Source organism: Heteronotia binoei, chromosome 15 (assembly GCF_032191835.1).
Source record: "Heteronotia binoei isolate CCM8104 ecotype False Entrance Well chromosome 15, APGP_CSIRO_Hbin_v1, whole genome shotgun sequence".
Taxonomy (NCBI): Eukaryota; Metazoa; Chordata; class Lepidosauria; order Squamata; family Gekkonidae; genus Heteronotia; species Heteronotia binoei.
In genome coordinates, this window is record NC_083237.1 from 43165073 (window position 1) to 43189225 (window position 24153).

The window sequence follows — 24153 nt, forward strand, 5'->3', positions numbered from 1 at the left end:
AAAAGTGGCTGGCTACAGACAGGCAGCTCTGTGCACTTGGAAGGCATCCCAAATTGGGCCACCCCAAAATGGAGTGGACTAATCCCAATCAGATGCTCCCATACAAGGTGCCCACATCTTGTGGGGGGGCACTTTGACACATTCACATGGTTGTTGCCCACCATCTCCTTAGTGCAGTTTTTTTTCTTTACATTTGTATTAGGCATGTGCACATGTGGTCATGCACTTGATGGCAAATTTTTTTTTAAGAATACCATAAGCACCTAGAGCAGATTGGCAGGCTCACATCGCCAATCCACCTCACTTGCATGCTCCCGAGGTCAGAGCCTGGAAAGGCAGATGGAGAATTTGCTACCACTTCCCAAGTAGTAGCTATTTGATCCATCTCAGGGACATCGGAGGATGGGGTGAGTGCAGGAGCGGGACAGGTGGCAGCTGTGTCTGTCTGAAATCCACCTGGAGGTAGGGTTGCCAAGTCCAATTCAAGAAATATCTGGAAACTTTGGGAGTGGAGCCGGGAGCAAGGCTGTGATAAGCATAACTGAACTCCAAAGGGAGTTCTGGCCATCACATTTAAAGGGACAGCACACCTTTTAAATGCCTTCCCTCCATTGGAAATAATGAAGGATAGGGGCACCTTCTTTGGGGGCTCATAGAATTGAACCCTCTGGTTCAATCCTTTTGAAACTTCTAGGGTATTTTGAGGAGGGGCACCAGATGCTCAGCTGCAAATTTGGTGCCTCTACCTCAAAAACCCACACCCCTCCCAGAGCCCCAGATACTCTCAGATCAATTCTCCATTATACCCTATGGGAATCAGTCTTTATAGGGAATAATGGAGTGTCCAGCAGACATTTCCCTCCCCAGCTTTCTGATGACCCTGAAGCAGGAGGAGGGCCTCCAAACTGGGGGATCCCCTGCCCCCACCTGGGGATTGGCAACCATACCTGGGGGCCATGCCTATGTCAGCTCAAAACAGCCATCTGGATTCAGTCAGTGATATCTTATGCAAATCCAGATGGGTAAACATAAGGTGGGGATAAGGTGGTAGAGTTCTAAATTGGCAAAGTGGATTGTGCGACTTCCAACTCAGATGAGCAATGCCATTCTTTAATGCTCCCTTGTGTTAAAAATCAATTCTGCCTGTTTGCGCTGTTCTTTTCTCTCTGGTTGGATAGTCTCAAAGGAGACATTCAAAGACTGTATTTATTTACTTAGATATGATATTTAAATCTTGCTTTCCTCCTGGGCAATGTTCAAACCAGCTTAAAAACTCACTGGACAAAAATACAGTAAAATAACAAGAGAGCAAATCGTTTATCCTATCACAGTATCTGACCTCCACACTCCAAAAGCCGCTAAAAGCATAGTGGAAAAGTTCTGCCTTTCAGAGCCTTCAAGGTTTCAAGGGCATATATGGACTTAAGTAGTCCCACAGATATGAGGATCCCAGATTTGAAGGACTTGCAAGGTGAATACCAGCAGCTTGAACTGAGCACAGAAGCAAATTAGCAGCCAGTGCAGCAAGCTTAAACATCTGTCTTTTGGAAATGATATTTGGAGAAATGCTGGCAGATCTGAACAGGCTTGTGAATTTTTTGATGCATATTATGAATGCCAAAATGTACATGAAAATTTTACCTGCATGATTTCTAACTTGTATGTCTTTTGGTTGAGGGGGGGGGGGGGAATTACACAATTCAGAATATAGGCCTTGGAGAAAAAAAGGCAGATGGAATTCTGTAACTTGGGGGACTTCCAGAACTTTGTTGTGAAAATTCCATGTCAGCAGTGTGCTCATCTATCATCATTTTGCTTTTAATTGAAAGAATCAAGACTGACTGTACATGATGAGTCTCCCAATGTATACATTGAGTGCCATCTGGGGGTATTGAAGTGTGGTGCAACACAGTTTCAAGCATTTTGGATTTGATTCAGCCAGAGGGTTTTTTTAATTCACATTTGTGCAATTCTCTTCCCTACTATAGCCTCACCCACCCAAGGGCCAGACTAACAAATAGGCCAAGTAGGCACCAGTCTATGGCTCCCCTCCCCCCGGTTTTCCCTAGATGTTAATGTTTGTTACATGTAATAAAATTAGTTTATTAAAATTGTTGGTTGGTTAAATTAAAAATGTATTAGGAGATAATTTGACTGACTGTACATGCTGAGTCTCCCAATGTATATACATTGAGTGCCTTCTGGAGGTCTTGAAGTGTGGTGCAACACAGTTTACAGCATTTTGGATTTGATTCAATTTGCAAGGGGGAGGCAAGATCTCAACTGCCTAGGGGCCTCCAAAGAAGGGCTTAATCCAGCACTGATCCACCCACTCGTCCCACATGGATTTTTTACACAAAGCTCCCATGCTCCCCACCATAGCCTTTTCTGGAGGTCAACGTGCCCCCCCCCCTCCTTTCTTTTTCACCAGCAGAAAAGTTGGTTGGATCCACCCCATTGCTCAGCATTTTAAGACATTTTCTAAAACAGATTTCATAAACAGACTTCCCTGCAGCCATGCCTTCTCTTCTCATTAGTAAATGCCAAACGGAGGTGACAACGGTCACAATACTCAGCTGCCTGCATTTTGGCTCTTATATATACAGTAGCCCAGATAACATAGAATTGTGGTGGGGGTAATACTTATTTTTGAAAAAATAAACAGGAAAGGAACCAACCATTCAATACTAAACAAGCTATTTAAACGTATTGTACTAAATACATGAAGAGTTTTTCAACAGGTGAGAAAGGGAGGCAGGGTTTCCTTTGAGAGCCAGTGTGATATAGTGATTAAAATATCAGACTAGGATCTGGAAGATCCAGCTTCAAATCCCCAGTTTGCCATACATGGCTGCTGGTGACCTTGGGCCAGCCTCACACTTTCAGGCTAACCTACCTCACAGGGTTGTTGTGAGAGTAAAACGGAGGAGATGAGAAAGATGTAAGCCACTTTGGGTCTCCATTGGATAGAAAGGATTCTCTATAGGCATAAATAAAATACAATAAAAATGTTCCACCCAAAAAGGCTATGCTGGTGATCTTAGAATCATAGAGTTGCAGGATAGGGTGGGGCATAAATTGAAATTAAATTAATTAAGAGATCTTCGATGCCATCTTGTCCAACTCTCTGCACAATGCAGGAAATTCACAACTACCTCCCACACACACCACTAGTGACCCCTGCTCCATGACCAGAAGATGGCAAAAAAACCTCTAGGATCCCTGACCAAACTTGGGACTCCCATGGACAAAAGACATATAGGATGAGGGATGGTAAAGGGAAGAAGGGATAAGATTGGGTAGGATCTAGTCTGTTGTTTCAGTCAAAGTTTCTCCTGTTCTTCTCAACTTACTCTGCCCTACTGTGGAAAAAAACACAAGCCTAAAAAACAAGTCCTGACAGAGAACTGATCAGAGCCTGTGTGGTATGGTGGTCAGTGTCAGAGACCCAGGTGCAAATCCCAACATTACTGTGGCAGCTTGCTAGGTGACCTCAGACCAGTCAATTCCTCAGCCTAACCTATCTCACAGGAACGTTGTAAGGATAAAATTAGGAACAAAGAGCCATCTACACTGCCCTGAGCTTCTTGAGGAAAGGGCAGGATTAAACTTCATTAGACAGCCAGACAGATGGTATTGCTGTATTTATCTCACAAAGATACACAAACACCTTATCTTCTGGTAGCTGAAGGGAGGGCAAGAAAGTAGCAAACAGCACAAGAGCCATCCACAAAAGCAGATTTTTGTCCTGTGACCAATGTTCCCTCTAAGCTGAGTTAGTGTGAGCTAGCTCAGGGGTCTCCAACCCCCGGTCCGTGGACCGGTACCGGGTCCGTGATCTGTTAGCAATTGGGCCGTGAGTTGTATAATCATTTTATTATATATTATGATGTAGTAATAATAAGACAACAACAACATTGGATTTATATCATGCCCTCCAATCCGAATTCCAGAGTCTCAGAGTGGCTCACAATCTCCTTTCCCTTCTTGTGAGGCAGGTGGGACTGAGAGAGCTCCCTCAGAAGCTGCCCTTTCAAGGACAGAGTCTCAAAGCGGCCTACAATCTCCTTTACCTCCCCCCCACCTGTGAGGTAGATGGGGCTGAGACAGCTCTCCCTAGAAGCTGCCCTTTGAAGGACAACTCTGCGAGAGCTATGACTAACCCAAGGCCATTCCAGCAGCTGCAAGGGGAAGAATGGGGAATCAAACTGAGTTCTCCCAGATAAGAATCCATGAACTTCACCATCACATCAAACTAATAGAAATAAAGTGCATAATTGTATCATCCTGAACCCCCCCCCCCCCCCGCCCTGCCTCGGTCTGTGGAAAAAATGCCTTCCACAAAACTGGATCCTGGTGCCAAAAAGGTTGGGGACCACTAAGCTAGCTCACAGTTTTTTAGCCTCCAGAATAGCTCAGGAAGCATAGTCCCAGAGGAAATTAATTTATGCTGTAGCCAAGTCACTTGCCCACAACTTTAATGCCAGTAGCACATGATGTAGAATTTTGGTTCACAAGACTCCACAGCTTAGGGGGAGGCATTGTCTGTGACTGCTGGGCCATTTAAGCCAAGAGGCAGAAAGGCCACAATACATAAACTAGCATCAAGTTTTTGGAAGCCTTTATTATGCAAGCACTAACACTGGTTCACCTTAGCCAGATTAAGATATGGGGTAGTTGGGATGGAACACAAACCCAAGAGCATCGTTGAGGTTCTCCTCCGCTCTGGCCCCATTGATCTCTCACACACTGTCATTGGTCCTAGAACCAGTGGCACTCCAAATAAAGAGTATGCCTCTTCCCTGAAAGAAAGGGCTCCTTCCTCCAGCAGGAGGGTTCCATCTCATTTCTGTTCCAGAAATACTATACAGACCCAACAACTGGGAGAGTAACTTACTGGCTGGCAAGGCCACAAGGATCAGTAGCATTGGTGATGGAATCTGAAAGCTGGAAAGCACAGCTCAGGTGAAATAGGTGCACCAAGGCACTGCCAAAACATAGGACAAAAACTAGTTTCAAGGAACTGTTGTGCCAGCAATTATCTGGCTGCCAATGATGTCTGTACCTCATCAATCCATCTTTCCTGCTGACTTGAGAAGGACCTGAATTCTGGAAAGTCTCAGCGTTCAGCTGTCTCCTTTTGAATAGATGCATGTGACGGGATGCCCAACATACACTCTGCCTCCGGTCTGGGCATCTGCTGGGGTTGCCAGCCTCCAGGTGGTGGCTGGAGATCCCCTGGGATTACAACTGATTTCCAGGCTATGGTGATCATTTCACCTGGAGAAAATGGCTGCTTTGGAAGGTGGACTGTATGACATGATACCCCAGCTCAAGCCCCACCCTCCTCAGATTCTGCCCCCAAAATCTCCACGTAGTTCCCAGCCTGGCAACCCTAGCTTCTGCTTAGTTCTCTGTTCATGGGATGTTAAAGGTGTTTATAAGACTTCCAAAGGAGGACTGTCCAGCCAAGGGGCTCCGAGTTTCCCACTGTAAGGAAAAGCCCTCTACTTTCATACATATGGACATCGTGATCACCAGTATGGTTGCCAGGGTGCCTGGAGTTTTGACTCGCACACATCTGCTCTAAGAAGTGGACTTTGCCCACAGTTTCTCAGGCTTATGTGGATACTATAAGCCTCAGCTTTGCAGCAGCATTCTACATCTCTGGATGGGTGTTAGCTAGAACTACAGACGAGCTTCCAGCTGCTCCTTGTGTGCCCAGTCTTGGCCGCTGCAGTGGAAGAAGCCATGCCACCATGTTTCCAGCCTGTTTCCATGAACCAAACACTAACACCACCAGAATCCATCTTGTTTTCCTGACTCCGTATCCAACAGCTGCTTCAACTTCTGCATAAGGCAATCAAGCTTATCCAGGCATGGATCCTGCCAGACCACTCAAGCCTTTGTCTAACAAAACCAAGGACAAAGACTGGTGCCAGGAAGAAGACTAAAGAAGAGGAAGACCATCTCCTGCGAGAGCCAAGTCTTTTGTCTAAATCCGGGTGTTACCTAGGCCAACATTTGATTCTCTATTGTCACCTTTTTAGATAAGTCCATTTAATCTTAAGTGTTCCCCACCCAGTAATCACTTCTATTCTTCTTCCCAACTGTCACTTTGGAGCCTCCCCCTGGCCGGTTCAATCTGAAAGTTCTCTCAGGTATCCAGGATCCAGGCAAGTCCATTGGTCAAGAGCAAGCACCCAATTAAGTGCCACCAATAAACTTTCTATTGGCTACTGCAGTAGTCCAGCCCTATGGTCACTGCAGAGCCTCCCCTTTCTCCTCCCTCATACCTCCCAGCCCCTGAGGGTCTAAGGTAGTCTATTTAACCTCTGACCCAACTCCACTCATGTGTGCATCCCACAGTTTTGGGTCCATTTCCCCCGTCCTCTTTTGTCGCCATTGGAGCCTTCCTTGAAGACTACGATAGGTAAATATCACCCTGTTTGTCTACCCATGTGTTCCTCTATATCTCTATATATATTTCCTAGGACTGTATGTATGATTGTATGAGTATTCTATCTTGTATGTATGCCTATATTTTCTAGAATAAATTGTAATTGTTTTACTTAATTAGAGTCCCCATTATTTAAGCATTACTCTCTGGTTGGTTAATCTTGTATACATTGGGAAAAGATTCCAGTGAGCCAGGTGCCCACCTGACTAATTCCCCAACCTCGTTTTGAGGGCATTTTGGCTTACACCACCTCCACTGAAAGCTCCTTGTGAGTGGCTTGGGGCTTCTCTCTGGGGGAACCAGCTCCCCTCAGTTCTCTGGTGTGGCAGAGTCATCCTTTAAGGTGGTTTCATACAATTCTAGCACTGGTTCAGAGTAGTTCCTGAGTAATTGTTGAGAGCAATTAATGCTTCCATTAAAGCAGGGGTGGCCAACGGTAGCTCTCAAGACTTTTTTTGCCTACAACTCCCATCAGCCCCAGCCAGCATGGGAGTTGTAGGCAAAAAACATCTGGAGAGCTACTGTTGGCCACCCCTGCAAAAAAGGAATGACACTTTGGGACGCATTCAAGGCCTTCTTTAGAGGAGTCGCCATCCGTTACTCAAAGAGGAGGAAGAGAGAACAAAGAAAATCTTACAATGAACTTGTAACAAAATTGAAATACTATGAGAAACAACAGAAAACTGGGAATCCAAGAGAGGTGAAGGCCAGAATTACTTTTATCCAACATCAGATAAATATTCTTTTAGCAGAAGAAATGGAGAAAAAACTAAAATGGACAAGACAGAACTATTTTGAAAATGCTAACAAAGTGAGTAGATGGTTGGCTTACAAATTAAGGAAGGAAAAGGAGAAGAAGATCATAAAAATGTTGAAAAATGATGCCAAGGAGGAGGTGTTTCAAAATTTTCAAATGAAAGATATTATTCAAAACTTTTATAGGAATCTGTACAAAAAGCAAGAGATTGAACAATTCAAGCAAGAAAATTATATTAAAGGAGTTGAAATGAAACAATTAACAAGGGAACAGCAAGCAAGTTTGGAGAGCCCAATCTCAATGCAGGAATTGGTTGATGTAATTAAAACCCAAAAAAGTAACAAGACCCCAGGTCCAGATGGACTTCCGATTGAGTTTTTTAGAGCCTTTGAAGATTTGTTATTGCTGCCCTTTAAGAAGGTAATTGAGAATGTCTATCATTCAGGCGAGACTCCAGATTCTTGGAAAGAAGCGCTTATTACTCTCATTCACAAAGAAGGCACCGACCCATCAGAAATTAAAAATTATAGACCAATTTCACTTTTAAATAGTGATTATAAGATTTTTGCAACAATTTTAGAGACTAGATTGAAGAAGGTGATTACCGACTTAATTCATGAGGATCAAACAGGTTTCGTCCCAGGACGACTAATGAATCAGAATGTGAGGCTACTTTTAAATGTGATTGAATATTACAGAGATCACCCGGACAAAGAATTTGCTGCTATTTTTGTGGATGCAGAAAAGGCTTTTGATAATGTTAATTGGAATTTCACCAAAGTGACATTGGATGCGATTGGTTGTGGTGATAGGTACCGCAGAATGGTCGAAGCGATTTACTCAAAGCAGAATGCGAGAGTGAGTTTTAATGGAGTGATGTCTGATTTAGTAGAAATACAACAAGGCACTAGACAGGGATGCCCGTTATCCCCATTGCTTTTTATCTTGACGTTAGAACCTTTAATAAAGAAGATTAGAGAAGACAACAAAATTCAAGGAACCAGAATTAATAACGTGGAATTTAAGTCTTTGGCGTTTGCGGACGATTTAGTATTTATCTTGGAACAACCCATCTCTTCGATAGTCCCTCTGAAGCAAAGACTACGAGAATTTGGAGAAGTATCTGGTTTCAAACTGAATGTGTCTAAGACAAAAATTTTAATGAAAAATATGGAGAAAATTCAAGTTGAATCTTTAGAACAGCTTTCAGGATTTAAGCAAGAAAAAAAGATAAAATACCTTGGAATTTATTTGACGAATGATTTAAAGACTTTGTACAGAGACAATTATGAAAAAATATTGAAAGAAATACGGGATGATCTAACTAACTGGAAAGATCTCCATATTTCGCTCTTAGGTAGAGTTGCTACAATAAAGATGAACATTCTTCCAAGGATCTTATTTCTCTTCCAAACAATCCCAATCACCTTACCCAAACTATTTTTCCAGAAACTTAACTCTATGATCAAGTTGTTTATCTGGCAAGGAAAAAAGGCCAGAATAAAATTGAAAATTTTACAAGACAGCAAATCAAGAGGTGGTCTTGCTTTCCCAGATTGGAATCTGTACTATAAGGCTTGTTGTATTGCATGGTTAAGGGATTGGTGTAAGCTAGATAATAAGAGGCTAATGACTATTGAAGGCGTAGGTTTGGGAGAAGGCTGGCACAATTATATGTGGTATCACACTCCTGTAAAAACTGGACGCTTTTTCAGACACGAAATAAGAAGATCCTTGTATAAGATTTGGGATGAAATTAAGCTGATGTATACTTATACTCCAAAGTGGCTATCTCCGATAGAAGCTCTGACTCACCCCAACTTGTATAATTGGGATAACCCACAAGATTATGCCTATTTGTTGAATAGCCAAAATGATTTGATTGAGGAAGAACTATCTAAGTTAAATTGGTGGCTCCAGTGTCAACTCAAATCAAGATTTCAGAAAGACAAAGAAAGGGGATTTTCGAATAACCAATTGAATTAGATCTTATCTTAGAGTCCAAGCAGAAGATAATTTCTAAAACGTATGATTGGCTACTTCAAGTTAAGATGCAGGATGAAGTTGTAAAAGAAGCTTGGATCCGCTGGCTTAAGGATTTTGGCTATAATATTGATCTGGATGAATGGGAAAAATTATGGAAACAGAATTTAAAACTAATAAAGCCAACTGATCTCAAAGAAAATCTATATAAAATGGTATATAGATGGTAACTTACACCAAATAGACTGGCCAAAATTTACCCCACATACTCTAATAAATGTTGGAAATGCCGAGAAGTTGAAGGATTGTTGTTCCATATATGGTGGCAATGCAAAGAAGCCAGGAAATATTGGGCTCAAGTTAATATTTGGATTCAAAAAATCTTGAAAATACAAGTTAAGCATGTGCCAGAATTGTATCTTCTGAATATCTGTAGGCAAAATTTGCCTACGACCAAACTGAAAGTGTTACTGTATATAGTTACCATTGCTAGAACTTTGTATGCCAAGTATTGGAAAAATGATAGAATCCCGAACAGAGACGAATTCATTAATAAGCTGTTGGAAGTCGCTGAATCTGATCTAATGTCCACAAGATTAAGAGAGGGTAATGTGCAAAAATGTCAGGAGGAATGGGACCCCATTTATAAATGGGTCAAAAGTAGAGGCTTCGACATGGAGTAGCTAGAATTTTTTTTTTTCCTTTCAAATCCTCTCCATCCCCCAGTGTGTATGATTGGGGTGTAGTGGTAGACGTTAGACATAGATGTGTTTTTGACTGTATGGCGCGCCCAAGCGTCTAAGGTGTTTGGAATGTATCTTTTTCGTATGATTAATGTTGATTGTATTTGTTCGTTCTTTATTCTTTCTTTTCTTTGTATGTCCATCTTTTCTTAATAAAAAATTTCATATAAAAAAAAAAAGGAATGACACAACTGACAACCAAATTAAGTTATGCACTTTATTCCGTATTCTCATTCCATAGTCATATCTGTTTCAAGTTACTGCTTTCACCGCCAACCACACTAGGAAAGAATTAAAACAAACACAGAAATTTGAGGCCTTTAGATTCCATTATTCCTTTTGTTAATAAGACTCACCCTGTTGTTCATATCAGGTCTTACTAAAATAATGTAGCATTTGGGAGAGAAAAAACAGACCAGAACTGCACCACTGGAGGTTATTACAGAGAAGATCTCCACAGCTACCATGTTTTTCCCTTTGGTGCTCAGGTAAGTTGGAACAAAGGAGACCCAAACGCTGCAAAACACCAACATGCTAAAAGTGATCAACTTGGCTTCATTGAAGCTGCCAGGCAACTTCCTGGCTAGGAAAGCCACAGCCAAGCTAACAAAAGCCAGAAAGCCTGTGTAACTCATTGCACAATAAAACATGAGGATAGAGCCTTCATTACATGCAATGATTATTTCTCCAGGGACTGAGCTAAAGTCAAGATGTGGGAATGGAGGTGAGGTTCCCAACCACACAGTACAAATACAAACTTGAATGAAAGAGCAGATGACAACAATGGCATTTGCCATTTGTTTTCCTACCCATTTTCTGATCCTGGTTCCTGGCTGAGTGGCTATGAAAGCCAGGACAACAGTGATTGTTTTTGCCAAGACACAAGAAAGAACCACAGAGAATACAAGGCTGAAAGCAGTGTGGCGGAGAATGCAGGCCACCTTTCCTGACTGGCCAATAAAAAGCAAGGAGGAAAGGAAATTGAGCAGGAGGGAGATTAGGAGTGTGTAGCTGAGACTCCGGTTATTGGCTTTGACTATGGGTGTCTCCTGGTGCATTATGAAGATTCCTAGCACGACTACAGTCATCAGAGCAAAGAAAAGACCCAAAGTAACCAAAACTGTTCCGAGTGGTTCTTCATAAGACAGGAAGTTCAGACTTTTGGGGATACATTGGGTTTGGTCTTGATTTGGATGCTGGTCTTCAGGGCACTTGTCACAGTCATTCATGTCTGAAATTATAAGGCACAGCCATTGACTCCCTGATACATTTTAATGTGTGCCATGTCCTAAAGCAGGGGTGGCCAACGGTAGCTCTCCAGATGTTTTTGCCTACAACTCCCATCAGCCCCAGCCATTGGCCATGCTGGCTGGGGCTGATGGGAGTTGTACACCAAAAACATCTGGAGAGCTACCGATGGCCATCCCTGTCCTAAAGAAATCCTGTGGGTGACAATGGTTTCAAAGGGAAGGAGACAAAATCATGGAGGACAGGCTCTTCCATAGCTGTCAGCCCTCATGACTAAATAGACCCTCCATGTTCAGAGTCAGTAATCCTACAAATACCAGTTGCTTAGAAGGGCAACAACAGGGCAACTCTGTGTTCCTACTTGTGGGTCTTCTAGGGCATCAAACTGGCCACTGGGAAACTGGATGATGAGCTAGATCCAGGTCAGGAAACTAATCTCATTGTGACTCTGAATTCTACTTCAAAATGCAGCTTTGGGGGTGTGGGGACCCTCAGGAAGAGTAGAAGGGTCAAATCTGAGGATCTGTGGTGGAAGGGAAACTCAGCAAAAATCACCTCTTCTATTATGAAAAGTTTATCTTGGGAACCAAACCAGTACAAGGGGAAAGGTTTAAATGGCCACTCTTCCCCTGCCTCAGTCTCCTCCCTTAAAACACAACTAATTTTTGTGAAAAATAATCCTCATTGAAAATGATCACAGACCTATATGTCAGTCTGCGCTTAAACTGGGAGTATCTATGCTCTGTCATGTTCACGGGGTGACTCTGAACCAGTCACGCTGTGTCTCTCAGCTGTAACTACTTCGCAAGGTTAGGGTGAGGATAAAACTGGGGTGTGCTTGTGAAATGTATGCTACTGAGATCTTCGGAGGAAAGGTTGTAATCAAAAGTAATAAATATAAATATAACTTTCTGGGCATGCATGGGATGAATATGTCACATCCAACCATGGTGAATTTTGCTTATATAATTATCCTCTGACTATCCTGCTGCCTCACTGTGATATCCCTTTAATGTCATCTTTAATGTTCAATAACTTCTTCGTAATCCATTATTCATGACATCTCTGAAGTGCAAAACAATTCATTTCCTACCTTCTTGACCAGAAATCTTCCCATCTGAGCAGGGTGCACAGTCGAAACAGCAAAATGGCTTCCCTTTCTGCACTGTTCTGCTAAAACCAGCATGGCAACTGTCTGTACACAGAGAATGAGGCACCATCTGACCTAATGAAAATGACAGAGTGTCTTGCATCTAAATATATATAAGAAGTTTCATCTCACTGGTTGGTTAACATGGGAAAATGGAACAGAGGAAGGCACGGACTGTAAAATGCACAACACAGGCATATGAACACACTTGAAATTGCCTTATACTGAGTCAAAACAATGGTCTATCAAGATCAGTTTACTCTGACTGGAAGTGGCTATCTGGTAAGGTCTTTCTCAACTGCTACCTGACCATTTTAACTTAGGATGCTAGGGATTCAACCAGAGACCTTCTGCATGCAAAGCAGGTGTTCTAACACTGAGCCACAATTAGATTTTACACTGGTAAAACCAAACACTGCTTTTCAGTCTGTTATCGCTACCAAACTGAGAAAATTATTAGGAAACATTTTCATTTCTCTCAGAGGGCTCAAAAATGACTTGAGGAGCTCACCTGCTTGAACCTACTATGCCAGGTGATCTTCTCTTCATCAATAGTAAACTCTTTGCTTGGAGAAGCCAGTGGATCTATCCTTCCAACTTTCACCCTTTGGAAGGACTGGTTGGGGAAAGTGACCCAGTTTATAATATCAAATCCAAACTGTAACTCTCCATTCCTGAAAAAGACATTGTCTCCCATGGTGTTGTTAAAGGAGATGTTCTTCAGGAAATAGTGGAGCTAGGACAAAAAACAAACAAACAAAAGCTGATGTGTTAGGCCCTTCATACAGTTTTCCAAACAATTGTCTTTGAAGGGCAGAATTTTCTTACCCTGCTTGATTGTTTTAGTGCACAGTTCACAACTGGATTGTTGGCAACTGTTCACTACTCGCTTCTCTTTCCATACAGCATCTCTAAGAAGTGCTTTAGTCCCATAAAAATCTTTGCTTGCTATTCCCTTCACAGATTAGTTATTTTAGCACACTACTATTCCAAAACCGGGGTGGGAGTGATTTTATTTTATAAATAGTCGCATTTGATTCCATATTAAGCCACATGCTGCAGACCTCTGCACTGTTAGGGTTCCAATCCCCAGTTGGGGGAAGCGGTTCTCCCAGGTTGGAGGCCTAACTCCTGTTTCAGGGTCATTAGAAAGTGGGAGGGGGGAAGAGAAATGTCTGCTGGGCACTCCATTATATTTTATGACCGATTCCCATAGGGTATAATGCAGAATTGATCTGTGGGTATCTGGGGCTCAGGAGGCTATTTTATGAGGTAGAGGCACCAAATTTTCAGCATAGCATCCAGTGCCACTCCTCAAAACACCCCCCAAGTTTCAAAAAGATTGGCCCAGGGGTTCCAATTCTATGAGCCCCAAAAGAAGGTGCCCCATCCTTCATTATTTTCAAATGGAAGGAAGGCATTTATGAGGTGTGCAGTCCCTTTAAATGTGATTGCCAGAACTCTCTTCTAAGTTCAATTTTCATGTCACACCATTGCTCCTGGCTCCACCCCCAAAGTCTCCAGATATTTCTGAGTCAGACCTGGCAACCCTAGGATTCAGTAATAAGTAAGCTATTCATGGGGTGGCCTAGACCTGTACCTTAACCCTTGCCCACCATTCATCAGGGACAGATCTAGCAGCATAGTAAAGTTCTCTCTGCTGGTGAGCATGACCTGTTATAAGAGCAGCCATTTTCAAATGGGGAACAAGCAGCCATCAGTGGCAAAGGCCAGGACCACATGTGAGTCCCTCTTGCTTGCCAAGAAAACTTAAGAGTACTCTCTTCCATGTGACCAGGCTTGCTCTATGAAGTTTCTGTGAGGGATTGAATCCATCTAGAACAGCTACTATGGGGTAGCGGTTCAAGTGTCAAACTGGGAATCTAGGAGAAACAGTTTCAAATTCCTGCTCTGCTGTGGAAATTTGCTGGGAGTCCTTGGGCCAGTCATGCTCTCTCCACCTAACCTGCCTCACAAAGTTTTTGTGGTGAGTTTAAAGCAGAAGAGAGAGAACAGTGTTTTAAGCTGCTTTGGCCACCTTTGGTGTGAAAAATGGGGGGGATAATTATTCTAGTTACAATATTATTATATTTATTTAACTATCAAACTTATTTGATTATTTATATCCTACCTCTCAGCAAAAAAAAAGGTTCTTGAGGCAGTTAGCAATAACACATTAAAAAAATTGTTCAAAAACATTTTAAAAGTGATAGCATTTTCAAAATAACAATGTGGCTTCCTATAATCATATGCAGTGGGGGATAACATATTTAAAATCAAAAGCCTAGGTGAGCAAAAAAAAAAAATTAACCAGACTTCTAAAGCTTTAGAAGAAGAAGAGGATATTGGATTTATATCCTGCCCTATACTCTGAATCTCAGAGTCTCAGAGCAGTCACAATCTCCTTTACCTTTCCCCCGCCCACAACAGATACCCTGTGAAGTAGGTGGGGCTGAGAGAGCTCTTACAGCAGCTGCCCTTTCAAGGACAACTCCTACAAAACCTATGGCAGACCCAAGGCCATTTCAGCAGGTGCAAGTGGAGGAGTGGGGAATCAAACCCGGTTCTCCCCAATAAGAATCCATGCACTTAACCACTACACCAAACTGGCTCTCAAGCTATAGAGCAGAAATTCCATGTTCCACCTCAGACTTTGGCTGGTTAAAATACAAAACATTATTGATGAGTCAAACACTAGTCCAGTTGTCATAATTACAAGATAAACCACTTATCCTCTTGACCTAGGCAAAGCAACAAGAGAGAATTCACCATCACCACAATGAGTGCTCTGCAGAGAAAACCCACAAACAGATACCACTTTGAAGACCATTAATTGCCCAAGCAGAGAAAGCAACATTGAAATATTCAGGGCTTTTTTGTACAAAAAGCCAAGCAGGAACTCATTGCATATGACCCCCTGACATCACTATTGTTTCACACAGGGTTTTTTTGTTGAAAAAGCCCAGCAGGAACTCATTAGTATATTAAGCCACACACCCTGACACCAAGCCAGCCAGAACTGCGTTCCTATGCGTTCCTGCTCAAAAAAAGTCCTGGGAATATTCAAGCAGAATAATTTTCCACTTGTGTAGCCCAGCAGGAACTCAATAGCATATTAAGCCACACATCCTGACACCAGCCAGCCAGAACTGTGTTCCTGCTCAAAAAAAGTCCTGGGAATATCCAAGCAGAATAATTTTCCACTTGCTGAGCTATGGAATGTGCTGAATCCTTACCTAAAAGACACGCATCTCTGAGGAAGCTTTACCTGCCAAGGCTGAATATTCTTAAACGGCATTCTGTCTTCATGCGCTGCTGCTTTGCCTTTGGCTCTGAGAAAGCCCATGGCATGTAAAGCATGCACCACAGCATAAACAGCATTGTAGACACTATAGCTATGGCCTGACATGCTCATTTCAAAAAGCAGCCCCGGAAGGGTCTCCAGTTTCTCTTCTCCACTGCAAGCTTCATCGCTCCTCTCGTCTGCATGAGACTGTGGAAGCAGACATCCAAAAGCTTGTTCCCAGAAGTCCCTGATGAAACCATCTTGCTTAAGCAAGTCGGCATTTCTGTGCCGAACAAATTTATGGAAGTCAAGCATTTCAGCTGTGTGAACCGCAAAGGAGAAGGCACCGTGGAAGAGCTGGATGTCTGGTATTTTATTGAAGTTGTTTGATGACAAATCCCACTGCGCAGTTGTAATCCACACTTTGTCGATGGGAGTCCTTCTACTGAACTGATTCTCCACTAGCATTAACTGGATTCCAAAGGTTGACTGGATATCACCATAGATGACCATCACGTTGGATTTGCTTTGGATCAGAACCGAAGATGCCTTCTGTAGCTGGTCTATAAATTCAAAAACTCCTGAAATAAAAGTCATTTTGAGTGTTCTTTCCACAAAGGCAAAACAGATGCCATTCTCAGAAAACTTTGGCAGCAAAGACTGCAAAAACGTCTCCCCATAATCATCGTCCACAGCAAGAACCCCAACCCACGTCCACCTGAAATGCAGAAGCAACTGGACAATCCCAGTATACTGATGGGCTTCATTGGAAACCATCTGGTAGGAAGGAGCCTGACTCTTACCAGTAGACACAGCAGCAAAAGATCCATAGAGGAGCTAAAATAAAGCACATGAATTGAGTATTTACAGACTTGGAATTTACTTCTCCATAAAATCTACTTCAATAAAATCCAGATTCCTTTTACAAATATTTACAAATGAGATGGTGATAGAGTCTTGCTGTCTGGTGTGGTGACAATTGCCACACGCATCCCACACTTTACCACTGCTGATACCATTCTCATCCTTATATCTTATGGCTTAAGCAATCCAAAAACACATTGAACCTACTAACAGTATGAAACTCCATAAATTTCCTTATCAATTCCAAACATTCTGCAGCACCATGGCAGTTAATATATCCGGGATTTGATCTCGTCACACATTTTCAGTGCAATTGTAAGCATGTATATTCAGAAGTAATGCCCCATTAAATTCAGTAGGACTTACTCCCCAGCAAGTGTGCTTCTGATTGCATCCTTAATGTAGGAAAGAAGCATTAAATGTTTACAACTGAATGTGCAATTTTCTTCCTAAGTTGATCCTGTTCACTTTGCATCTTAATGATAGGAGAGCCTGCCTTTCCTTAGACTACTTTCCAAGTTCCAGTGTATGCACTATAACTCTTATCCAGGAGCAATGGAGAAAAGAAGAAATTGGATTTATATCCCATCCTGTACTCTGAATCTCAGAGTCTCAGAGCAGTCACAGTCTCCTCTACCTTTCCTCTCCACCCCCACCCCCCACAACAGACACCCTGTGAGGTAGGTGGGGCTGAAAGAGCTTTTACAGCAGCTGCCCTTTCAAGGACAACTCTGCAAGAGCTATGGCTGACCCAAGGCCATTCCAGCAGGTGCAAGTGGAAGAGTGGGGAATCAGACCTGGTTCTCCCAGATAAGCGTCAGTGTACACTTAACCACTACACCAAACTGGCTCCCACCCACCCCACTGAAGTTCCCAGTTTCCAATAATCAAAGCAATTCTTACTTGACTATGAAGATCTGGGCCAATTCCACTTGGGTGGAATATAGAAAGCTGCCTTAAATTAAAGAAGATCCTAATGCTGTATTCTCTACTAAGATTCACAAGAGCTTCTCTGAAGATTCAACCTTGTAGCTTAAGAAACTTTTGATGTGCAAGGGCTGAACCAACTAGATGTAAACAGTGTGAGCTATCCCTCAGTTACGGTCCTTCCTTGACAGACAAGTGAAAGGAACTATCAGTGAGCAATTGCTGAAAATGCATCTGACTCACCTCTTCTTTGAGAAACACACCAAAATAAATTATTCCTTTTTTAAAGCCTTATGCATAAGGGTTTGTCCTTATCCATAAGGGCTTGTGTTTCTGCCTATTTTCTACTCTCTGGACCATCTGACCTAGGGGTGTCAAACTCATTTGGTATGAGAGCCGGATCTGACATAAGCATGACCTTTTGGGGCCAGGCCATGTGTATCGTAAAATGTACTGTCAGTAGGGGAGAGATAAACTTTATAAAGGACACAGACAAACATACATCCAGCCTGAATAAAAGTTTAATACAGTCAAAGACCAATCAATTAAATACAAATAACTTAATAAGATACAGTCAGGCAATACTATAATGGGAATAAAACATACACAGTATAAAATATAATTAGGCAATACTATAATGAGAATAAAACATAGACAGTATAAAATATAATTTCCTCCCCAAAAACACTGATTAAATTCCAGAACCAAGGCGTTCAGTTGGGTATTTCCCTTAGGAATTGCTTCCGGAGACTTATAGCTCGCGAAGCTATAAGATACAGTCAGGCAATACTATAAGGGGAATAAAACATACACAGTATAAAATATAATTAGGCAATACTATAATGAGAATAAAATATAGACAGTATAAAATATAATTTCCTCCCCAAAACACTGATTAAATTCCAAAACCAAGGCGTTCATCCAGCCTAATCCGCTTTATCGATTTGTTGAGTCTCAGTCGACAGAAGGAAGAAAGACTTGGCTCAGTAGCTCTGCTGTGCAATGGAGAGAGCCTGGCAAAGCAAGCTCTCCTTCCCCCACTTCCTCCCCAAGGGAGGAGCTTTGCTCCATAGCTCCTGTGCAATTGAGCAAGCCTGGCAAAGCTAGCTGTGATGCAGAAGGAAGCAAGAGAGGGAGAAGGAAGCAGGCAACAGTGAGTTGCTCACAGGCCTGGTAGGGGCCTTCTGGGTGCCTGATTCGGCCCCTGGGCTGCATGTTTGACACTCCAATCTAAACATTCCTGAAAAAAATAACAGAAAAGAGAATAAGGGGTTACATGTGAAACTTCCATGTCCTGTGTACTACCTGTGGGATCATGTAGGTGCTCAAGATGGTTGCTATCTGGATGGAAGTTTCTGAATGCAGGCCACCAACAACAGCCATCAACTTCTGTCCATCACAGCAGTAGTTAGGGGTAGTTTCATGCTGGGCAGATAGCAATTTCAGGATGGCCTGATAAGTCATCCGTGCATCCAAGTGGCTATCATACATGTGGAGTCCCAGAGAGACATTTGGCAAGAGCGTGGGATTGTCATTGATTTCATTCACTGCAAATGCCAAGGCCAGAACATGCTGGTAGTTCTTAGTCACCACTCTGCAACAGAACAACAACAACAACAACAACAAATTTTATTTGTATCCCGCCCTCCCCGCCGGAGCAGGCTCAGGGCGGCTAACAACATGGTTCAGAGTTAAATTATACAAGTGAATAAAACTACATTAAACATTATCAGCATTTAGTTAAAATCTGGTTAAGCTTTAAAATTAAATTAGTTAATTTTTAAAAGTGCTAGTGCTATGTTTACTTTTTCTGATGGCAGTTTCCTTCGCAATTTCCATTTTCATCAGGGAAGTTATGTATGTCACAGAAGTATTCTACCCTGAAGGATGCCATTCCTACAACTTCTGAAATATATTTGAATTGTAATTGACAGAAGCAATTTCACATCTTAATGGGCCAGCTCTATCTCAGTCTCCCCTCCTTATTACAGACCTTATCCCCCATGGCTTTTGTCCATGCAGATGCCATGATCCCCAACATAGCCTTTTTTGGTGGTCAAAATCCTGTTTCATCAGCAGAAAAGCTAATTGGCTCCCTCCGCCCCCCCATATATCCACACACAGTTATCAAAAAGAATTCCAAGGCATTTTCAGTATAATAAATCTAATTTGTTATTAAAATTCCAGTAATTTATTTCACCAATTCTCAAAAATGATCTGCCTTCCATAACGTGAACAACGTTTGATTCCAGAGGCATCTTTAAGACCAACAAAATGTTATTCAGGGTATAAGCTTTCATGTGCATGCACACTTCTTCAGATACCTGAAGCTTATACCCAGAACTCCAATTCATTACCATAGTACTCTTATGGAATATAGTTAGCACATTTGGGGGTCTTTTATTGTAAGTGGCAGCAAACACCTGTGCTAGCCTGGCACAACTCATAATCAACCAAGCCAGCCACAGTCCACAATCTATGTATGGTGGTTCAACAGATGTTTAATAAAGTCCTCTGAGTTGTGTTATCTGCCTGATGTAGTGCATAGTTTTGGGGCTGTATTTCACTCAAAGTAGGCTGGTCTATTTCAAGTAGGGTCACAAAGTAGGCTGGTCTATTTCAAGAAAGGAAAAAGTAAATATTACAGATGGACCTGAGTGAACAGAAATTCAAATCCATACAAGCAGGACTATTGCTAAAGTAGCACAAGCCATTTGAGTGAAACAGAACTGCGGGTGGCTGTGATTATCTCAACCTCACTAGTAATCAACCTTCTCAGAAGCAAAGGTCCAAAGTTGTCCATGGAGACTAAAAGTGACTAAGGCTACAATTCTATGGACACTTTTCCTGGGTATAAGTTCCAATGAATAACACAGGACTTACTTTTGAATATACCTGCCTAGAACCACTCCACTAGATTGATAATACCCATTTTGATATGTATTTTTCAAATAAATGAAACTTCTTACATAGGATGGTTTAAAAACCAGTTATTAGGCAATATGGTGAAGTTTTCCCATTCCCAAAGCACAAGGTGTTGAGAAGTAATTCCACCTATGATGATATCACCAGGTTCATGATAGTCATGTGGATGCTGGAGGGAAATGCTTGCAGCACACTTAACATTCTGTGTCACACACATAATCTGAGGCATCCAAATTGACATCAGCAATATGATCTGAAACATTCTCCTTCAGATATTTGGCCACAGAATATTTCTCTAAAAGATAAAAAAACAAAGCACTTGAGTATCATGTGGCTTTCTGGACAAACAGATCTAACGTAACCAAAATCCCAACACATCCAAGGAGGCATCGGCCTAACAGAGTCCTTGGTTATAAATGCTCCAGAGGGATATTTATAGCAGATTCCACACAGTGTATTATCAAGCAAGAAGTAACCCCATTCTCTAAAACCCTGCGCAGGTCTTGACATAAGGAGAAGAAAATTGTGGTAATTTAGGTAAGTACAGGGCAGGTCATTCCCTGAGGTCTTCAGATCGCTGTTGTTCCTGAAAGAGCCGCAGGAATATTTTATCTAGTCTCTTCACAACACATTTGTTGATTCACCAGCCAAAGGGGGGGTGGGACTCATTTTGTTTTTGCCCTCTGGCTATTTTCCACAATGGTGTCAGCAAAGCAATAGGATCCTACCACTCCAAGAACCAAAGTTTGGAGCTTTCCTCCAACCTAAGGAGTCTTCCTCCTCTCAAAGAGCAATTTAAGCTGGAGGAAGTTGCCTAACTTGAATAAATTTAAGATTGGATGCATGACAATGTGTTCACATGTTCTGCATGCACATTATGGTTCTTGGGAACACACTGGGTGCTTTCACAGAGCGACTGTTTGCAAGTGGAATTTGCCATTCTTACACAGTAAAAATCCTGTTTCAAAGCACATTATTTAGTGTGTGTGAATGCACCCACTGTTGTTACTTGTGAGACCATCGCAAGATGTATGCAGTTGCTACAGGGGAACCAGTGGGAAAGGGGGTAGCCAAAGAGCATAGGGAAAATGAAGTGGAGGTAGTGGCACACTGACATTCTGAGGAAATCAGCAGCTGCTGTGGGGACTGTAGGTACAGTCATTCTACAGACATGCTCCTCCAGAATAAACCCATTGTAGTTTCCATTATCAGCCACAGAAGCAAACAAACTTTTGTAGATAGTTCCATCTTCTAGTGCTGCCTGGAGCCCAAACATGGGGAAGGGGGTGCAGAAAAGCCAGGGGTTGAAGGGGCTGGCAGGCCTGCAAATCTATTTTCATGGTATGGTCCATTTCGGTCACCGGAAACAAAATAGAATACCTATTGTTGCAAAACCATATTTGTACTCAATTTAGAACATGTCCAACAAATAAATACGATCTGTCCAAATCTGCTTCCTTGCAAATCATGAAGTCCAGATGTCTTGCTTTTAAATACCACTGCTAGGAGGCAATATCAGGAGAAGAATCTAGCCTTTTTACCCTCTTTGTTGGTCCTCCAGGGCAGTTGGTTGGCCACTAAGCAGGAGGCTGGACTAGATGGACCACTGGCCTGATTCAGCATGGCTCTTCTTATGTTCTTATAAGCACCAGGAATGACTTCGTTCACAGAAATCACTGGAGAGCTGCTGGCAGTCTGAGGAGACCATATTGACTTTGATGGATCAAGGGTCTGGTTCAGTATAAGGCAGTTTCAGATGTGTTCATGTTTGAGCTGCAGCGTGTTATTCTTACTCCAGAGAGTGTTGGCCTATTGGCTCTTTGGAAATTGAGTACATTAAAAAATAAAAAGATCACTTAAACAATGACTGAACAAGTTCTGCAAGTGTTGTTTTCATCTTTTTTGTTGTCTATGACTAAGAAATTCATCTGCCTCTAAAGATCATAAAAATGTCATTTATAAATCTTTCAAGTTGTGTGCTAAAGCTACAGGGAATCAAAAATGGTGTTTGGTGTGGGAGCCAATTTGGTGTAGTGGTTAAGTGTGCAGCCTCTTATCTGGGAGAACCGGGTTTGATTCTCCACTCCTCCATTTTCAGCTGCTGGAATGGCCTTGGGTCAGTCATAACTCTCACAAGAGTTATCCTTGAAAGGGCAGCTTCTGTGAGAGCTCTGTCAGCCCCACCTACCTCACAGGGTATCTGTTGTGGGGGAAGAAGATAAAGGAGATTGTAAACTGCTCAGAGACTCTGATTCAGAGAGAAGAACAGGGTATAAATCTATGGTCGTCTTCTACTACTGCTCTTCAAAGACAGCCATAAATAAGTTGGCAATAGTAGGAGCCACAGCACTACTCATAGCCAATCCATGGATCTGTAAATAAAATTGATCTTGAAACTGAAACTATTTTTTCTCTAACACAATATTTAATAACTGGGTAAGAAAAGATGTGGAATGATTTTTTTTAGTTCTCCTTTGTAAAAAAATGAATGTATAACATTACAGACCTCCTTTGGTAATATATTAGTATATAAGGAATCTATGGTGATCAAAAAATCACTTTCCTGAGCAAGGACGTTTCAGTTTTTACTATAAAGTCAGAGGTATCCCTGATGTATGATTTCATACCAGATACAAAGGGCTTTATAAATAATAACTATATTTTTTCAGTGGTTCCAGTATGGAAGTAGATCCGGACACAATTGGTCTGCCTGTGGTTTCTTATGAATTTTTGGTAACATATAAATAATAGTTATCCTATAGTTCACATTAATCAAAAATGAGGAACAAGGCTTATCTTTATAACTCAGGGCATAAACAACTTTAATTATGGAAAATATGTTTAGTAGGATCATTAGGTATTCATTTATTTAAAAAAATAGTGTCTGACAATTGTCAATTCATTTCCTGAACATAGTCCACAGTGTCCTGAATTACAATACCTCTTCCCTTATCAGCAGGTTTTATAATTATGGAAGTGTCAAGACCTCAGATTTTTTTAATATACAACATTCTTCAAAAGAAAAACTATTCCAAGAATGTACAGACTCCTTTTCAACTTTTCCAATGTCCCTCAATAACACCTTTTCAAAAGTTAAAATGTTGAAATTCTGGGTAGCAAGAATAAATTTAGTAGCATGAGGCATGTTAAGTGATGATGAAGAATTTAAGGTGAAATGGATTTCCGTCCTTAATAAGTGTCCCACTGATTTTATGTTACTTTTGATAGAATAAAAAAGAGACTAAAATGTTCAGTTCTACTATTAATGATAATTTTTAGAAGCTGAGTGCATCCTTAGTAGTACTTTGGATTCTAGAGCGAAAATATTAGAATAGGATATGAATAGGCTCTTTAAAGAGCTGAAAAAGTTTAAAATCAAAAAGTTTAAGAGAGATAAAAGGGACTATAATATGGAACTATATCACCATTACTTACTAAAAATATATATATAAAGTTTCATTTTCTAGAATATCTGATTCTGACTGATAGTAATCTTTATAGAGAATATTCAAGTCACTCCGAAAGTGAAAATGCATCAATATACTTTTTTTTAGGATCAGGTCAACACAGACCAAGTTCTAATATCAAAAAAGAACTTCTTCCCACTTGCATTTATTAAACCAGCAGAATACTAATAAATCTATCATCAAAGAAACTTACTGAAGCCTCATGATGCCTCATGCTGCTTATTTCTGTCTTGAATAAAGGATTAAGTATTGTTCCTACTCCAGGATACAATGCCTTCTGCACTCAGATTGATATCTTTAGATTCATGAGGAAAATTAAACTAAAAGAATTTCTTGGCAGTAA

The 24153-nt window shown here is 41.5% G+C and overlaps 1 protein-coding gene across 1 annotated transcript; it reads right to left on the reverse strand.

The window, feature by feature from the left end:
* Nucleotides 1–10263: 10263 nt before the first annotated feature.
* Nucleotides 10264–24024, reverse strand: LOC132583605 (vomeronasal type-2 receptor 26-like). Its single transcript, XM_060255227.1, has 7 exons — nucleotides 24004–24024; nucleotides 21459–21604; nucleotides 18724–19012; nucleotides 15610–16464; nucleotides 12867–13077; nucleotides 12285–12386; nucleotides 10264–11174 (listed from the first exon to the last, which is right to left on the reverse strand). The coding sequence occupies exons 1-7, from the start codon at nucleotides 24022–24024 to the stop codon at nucleotides 10264–10266; spliced, it is 2535 nt and encodes an 844-aa protein (XP_060111210.1).
* Nucleotides 24025–24153: the final 129 nt, after the last annotated feature.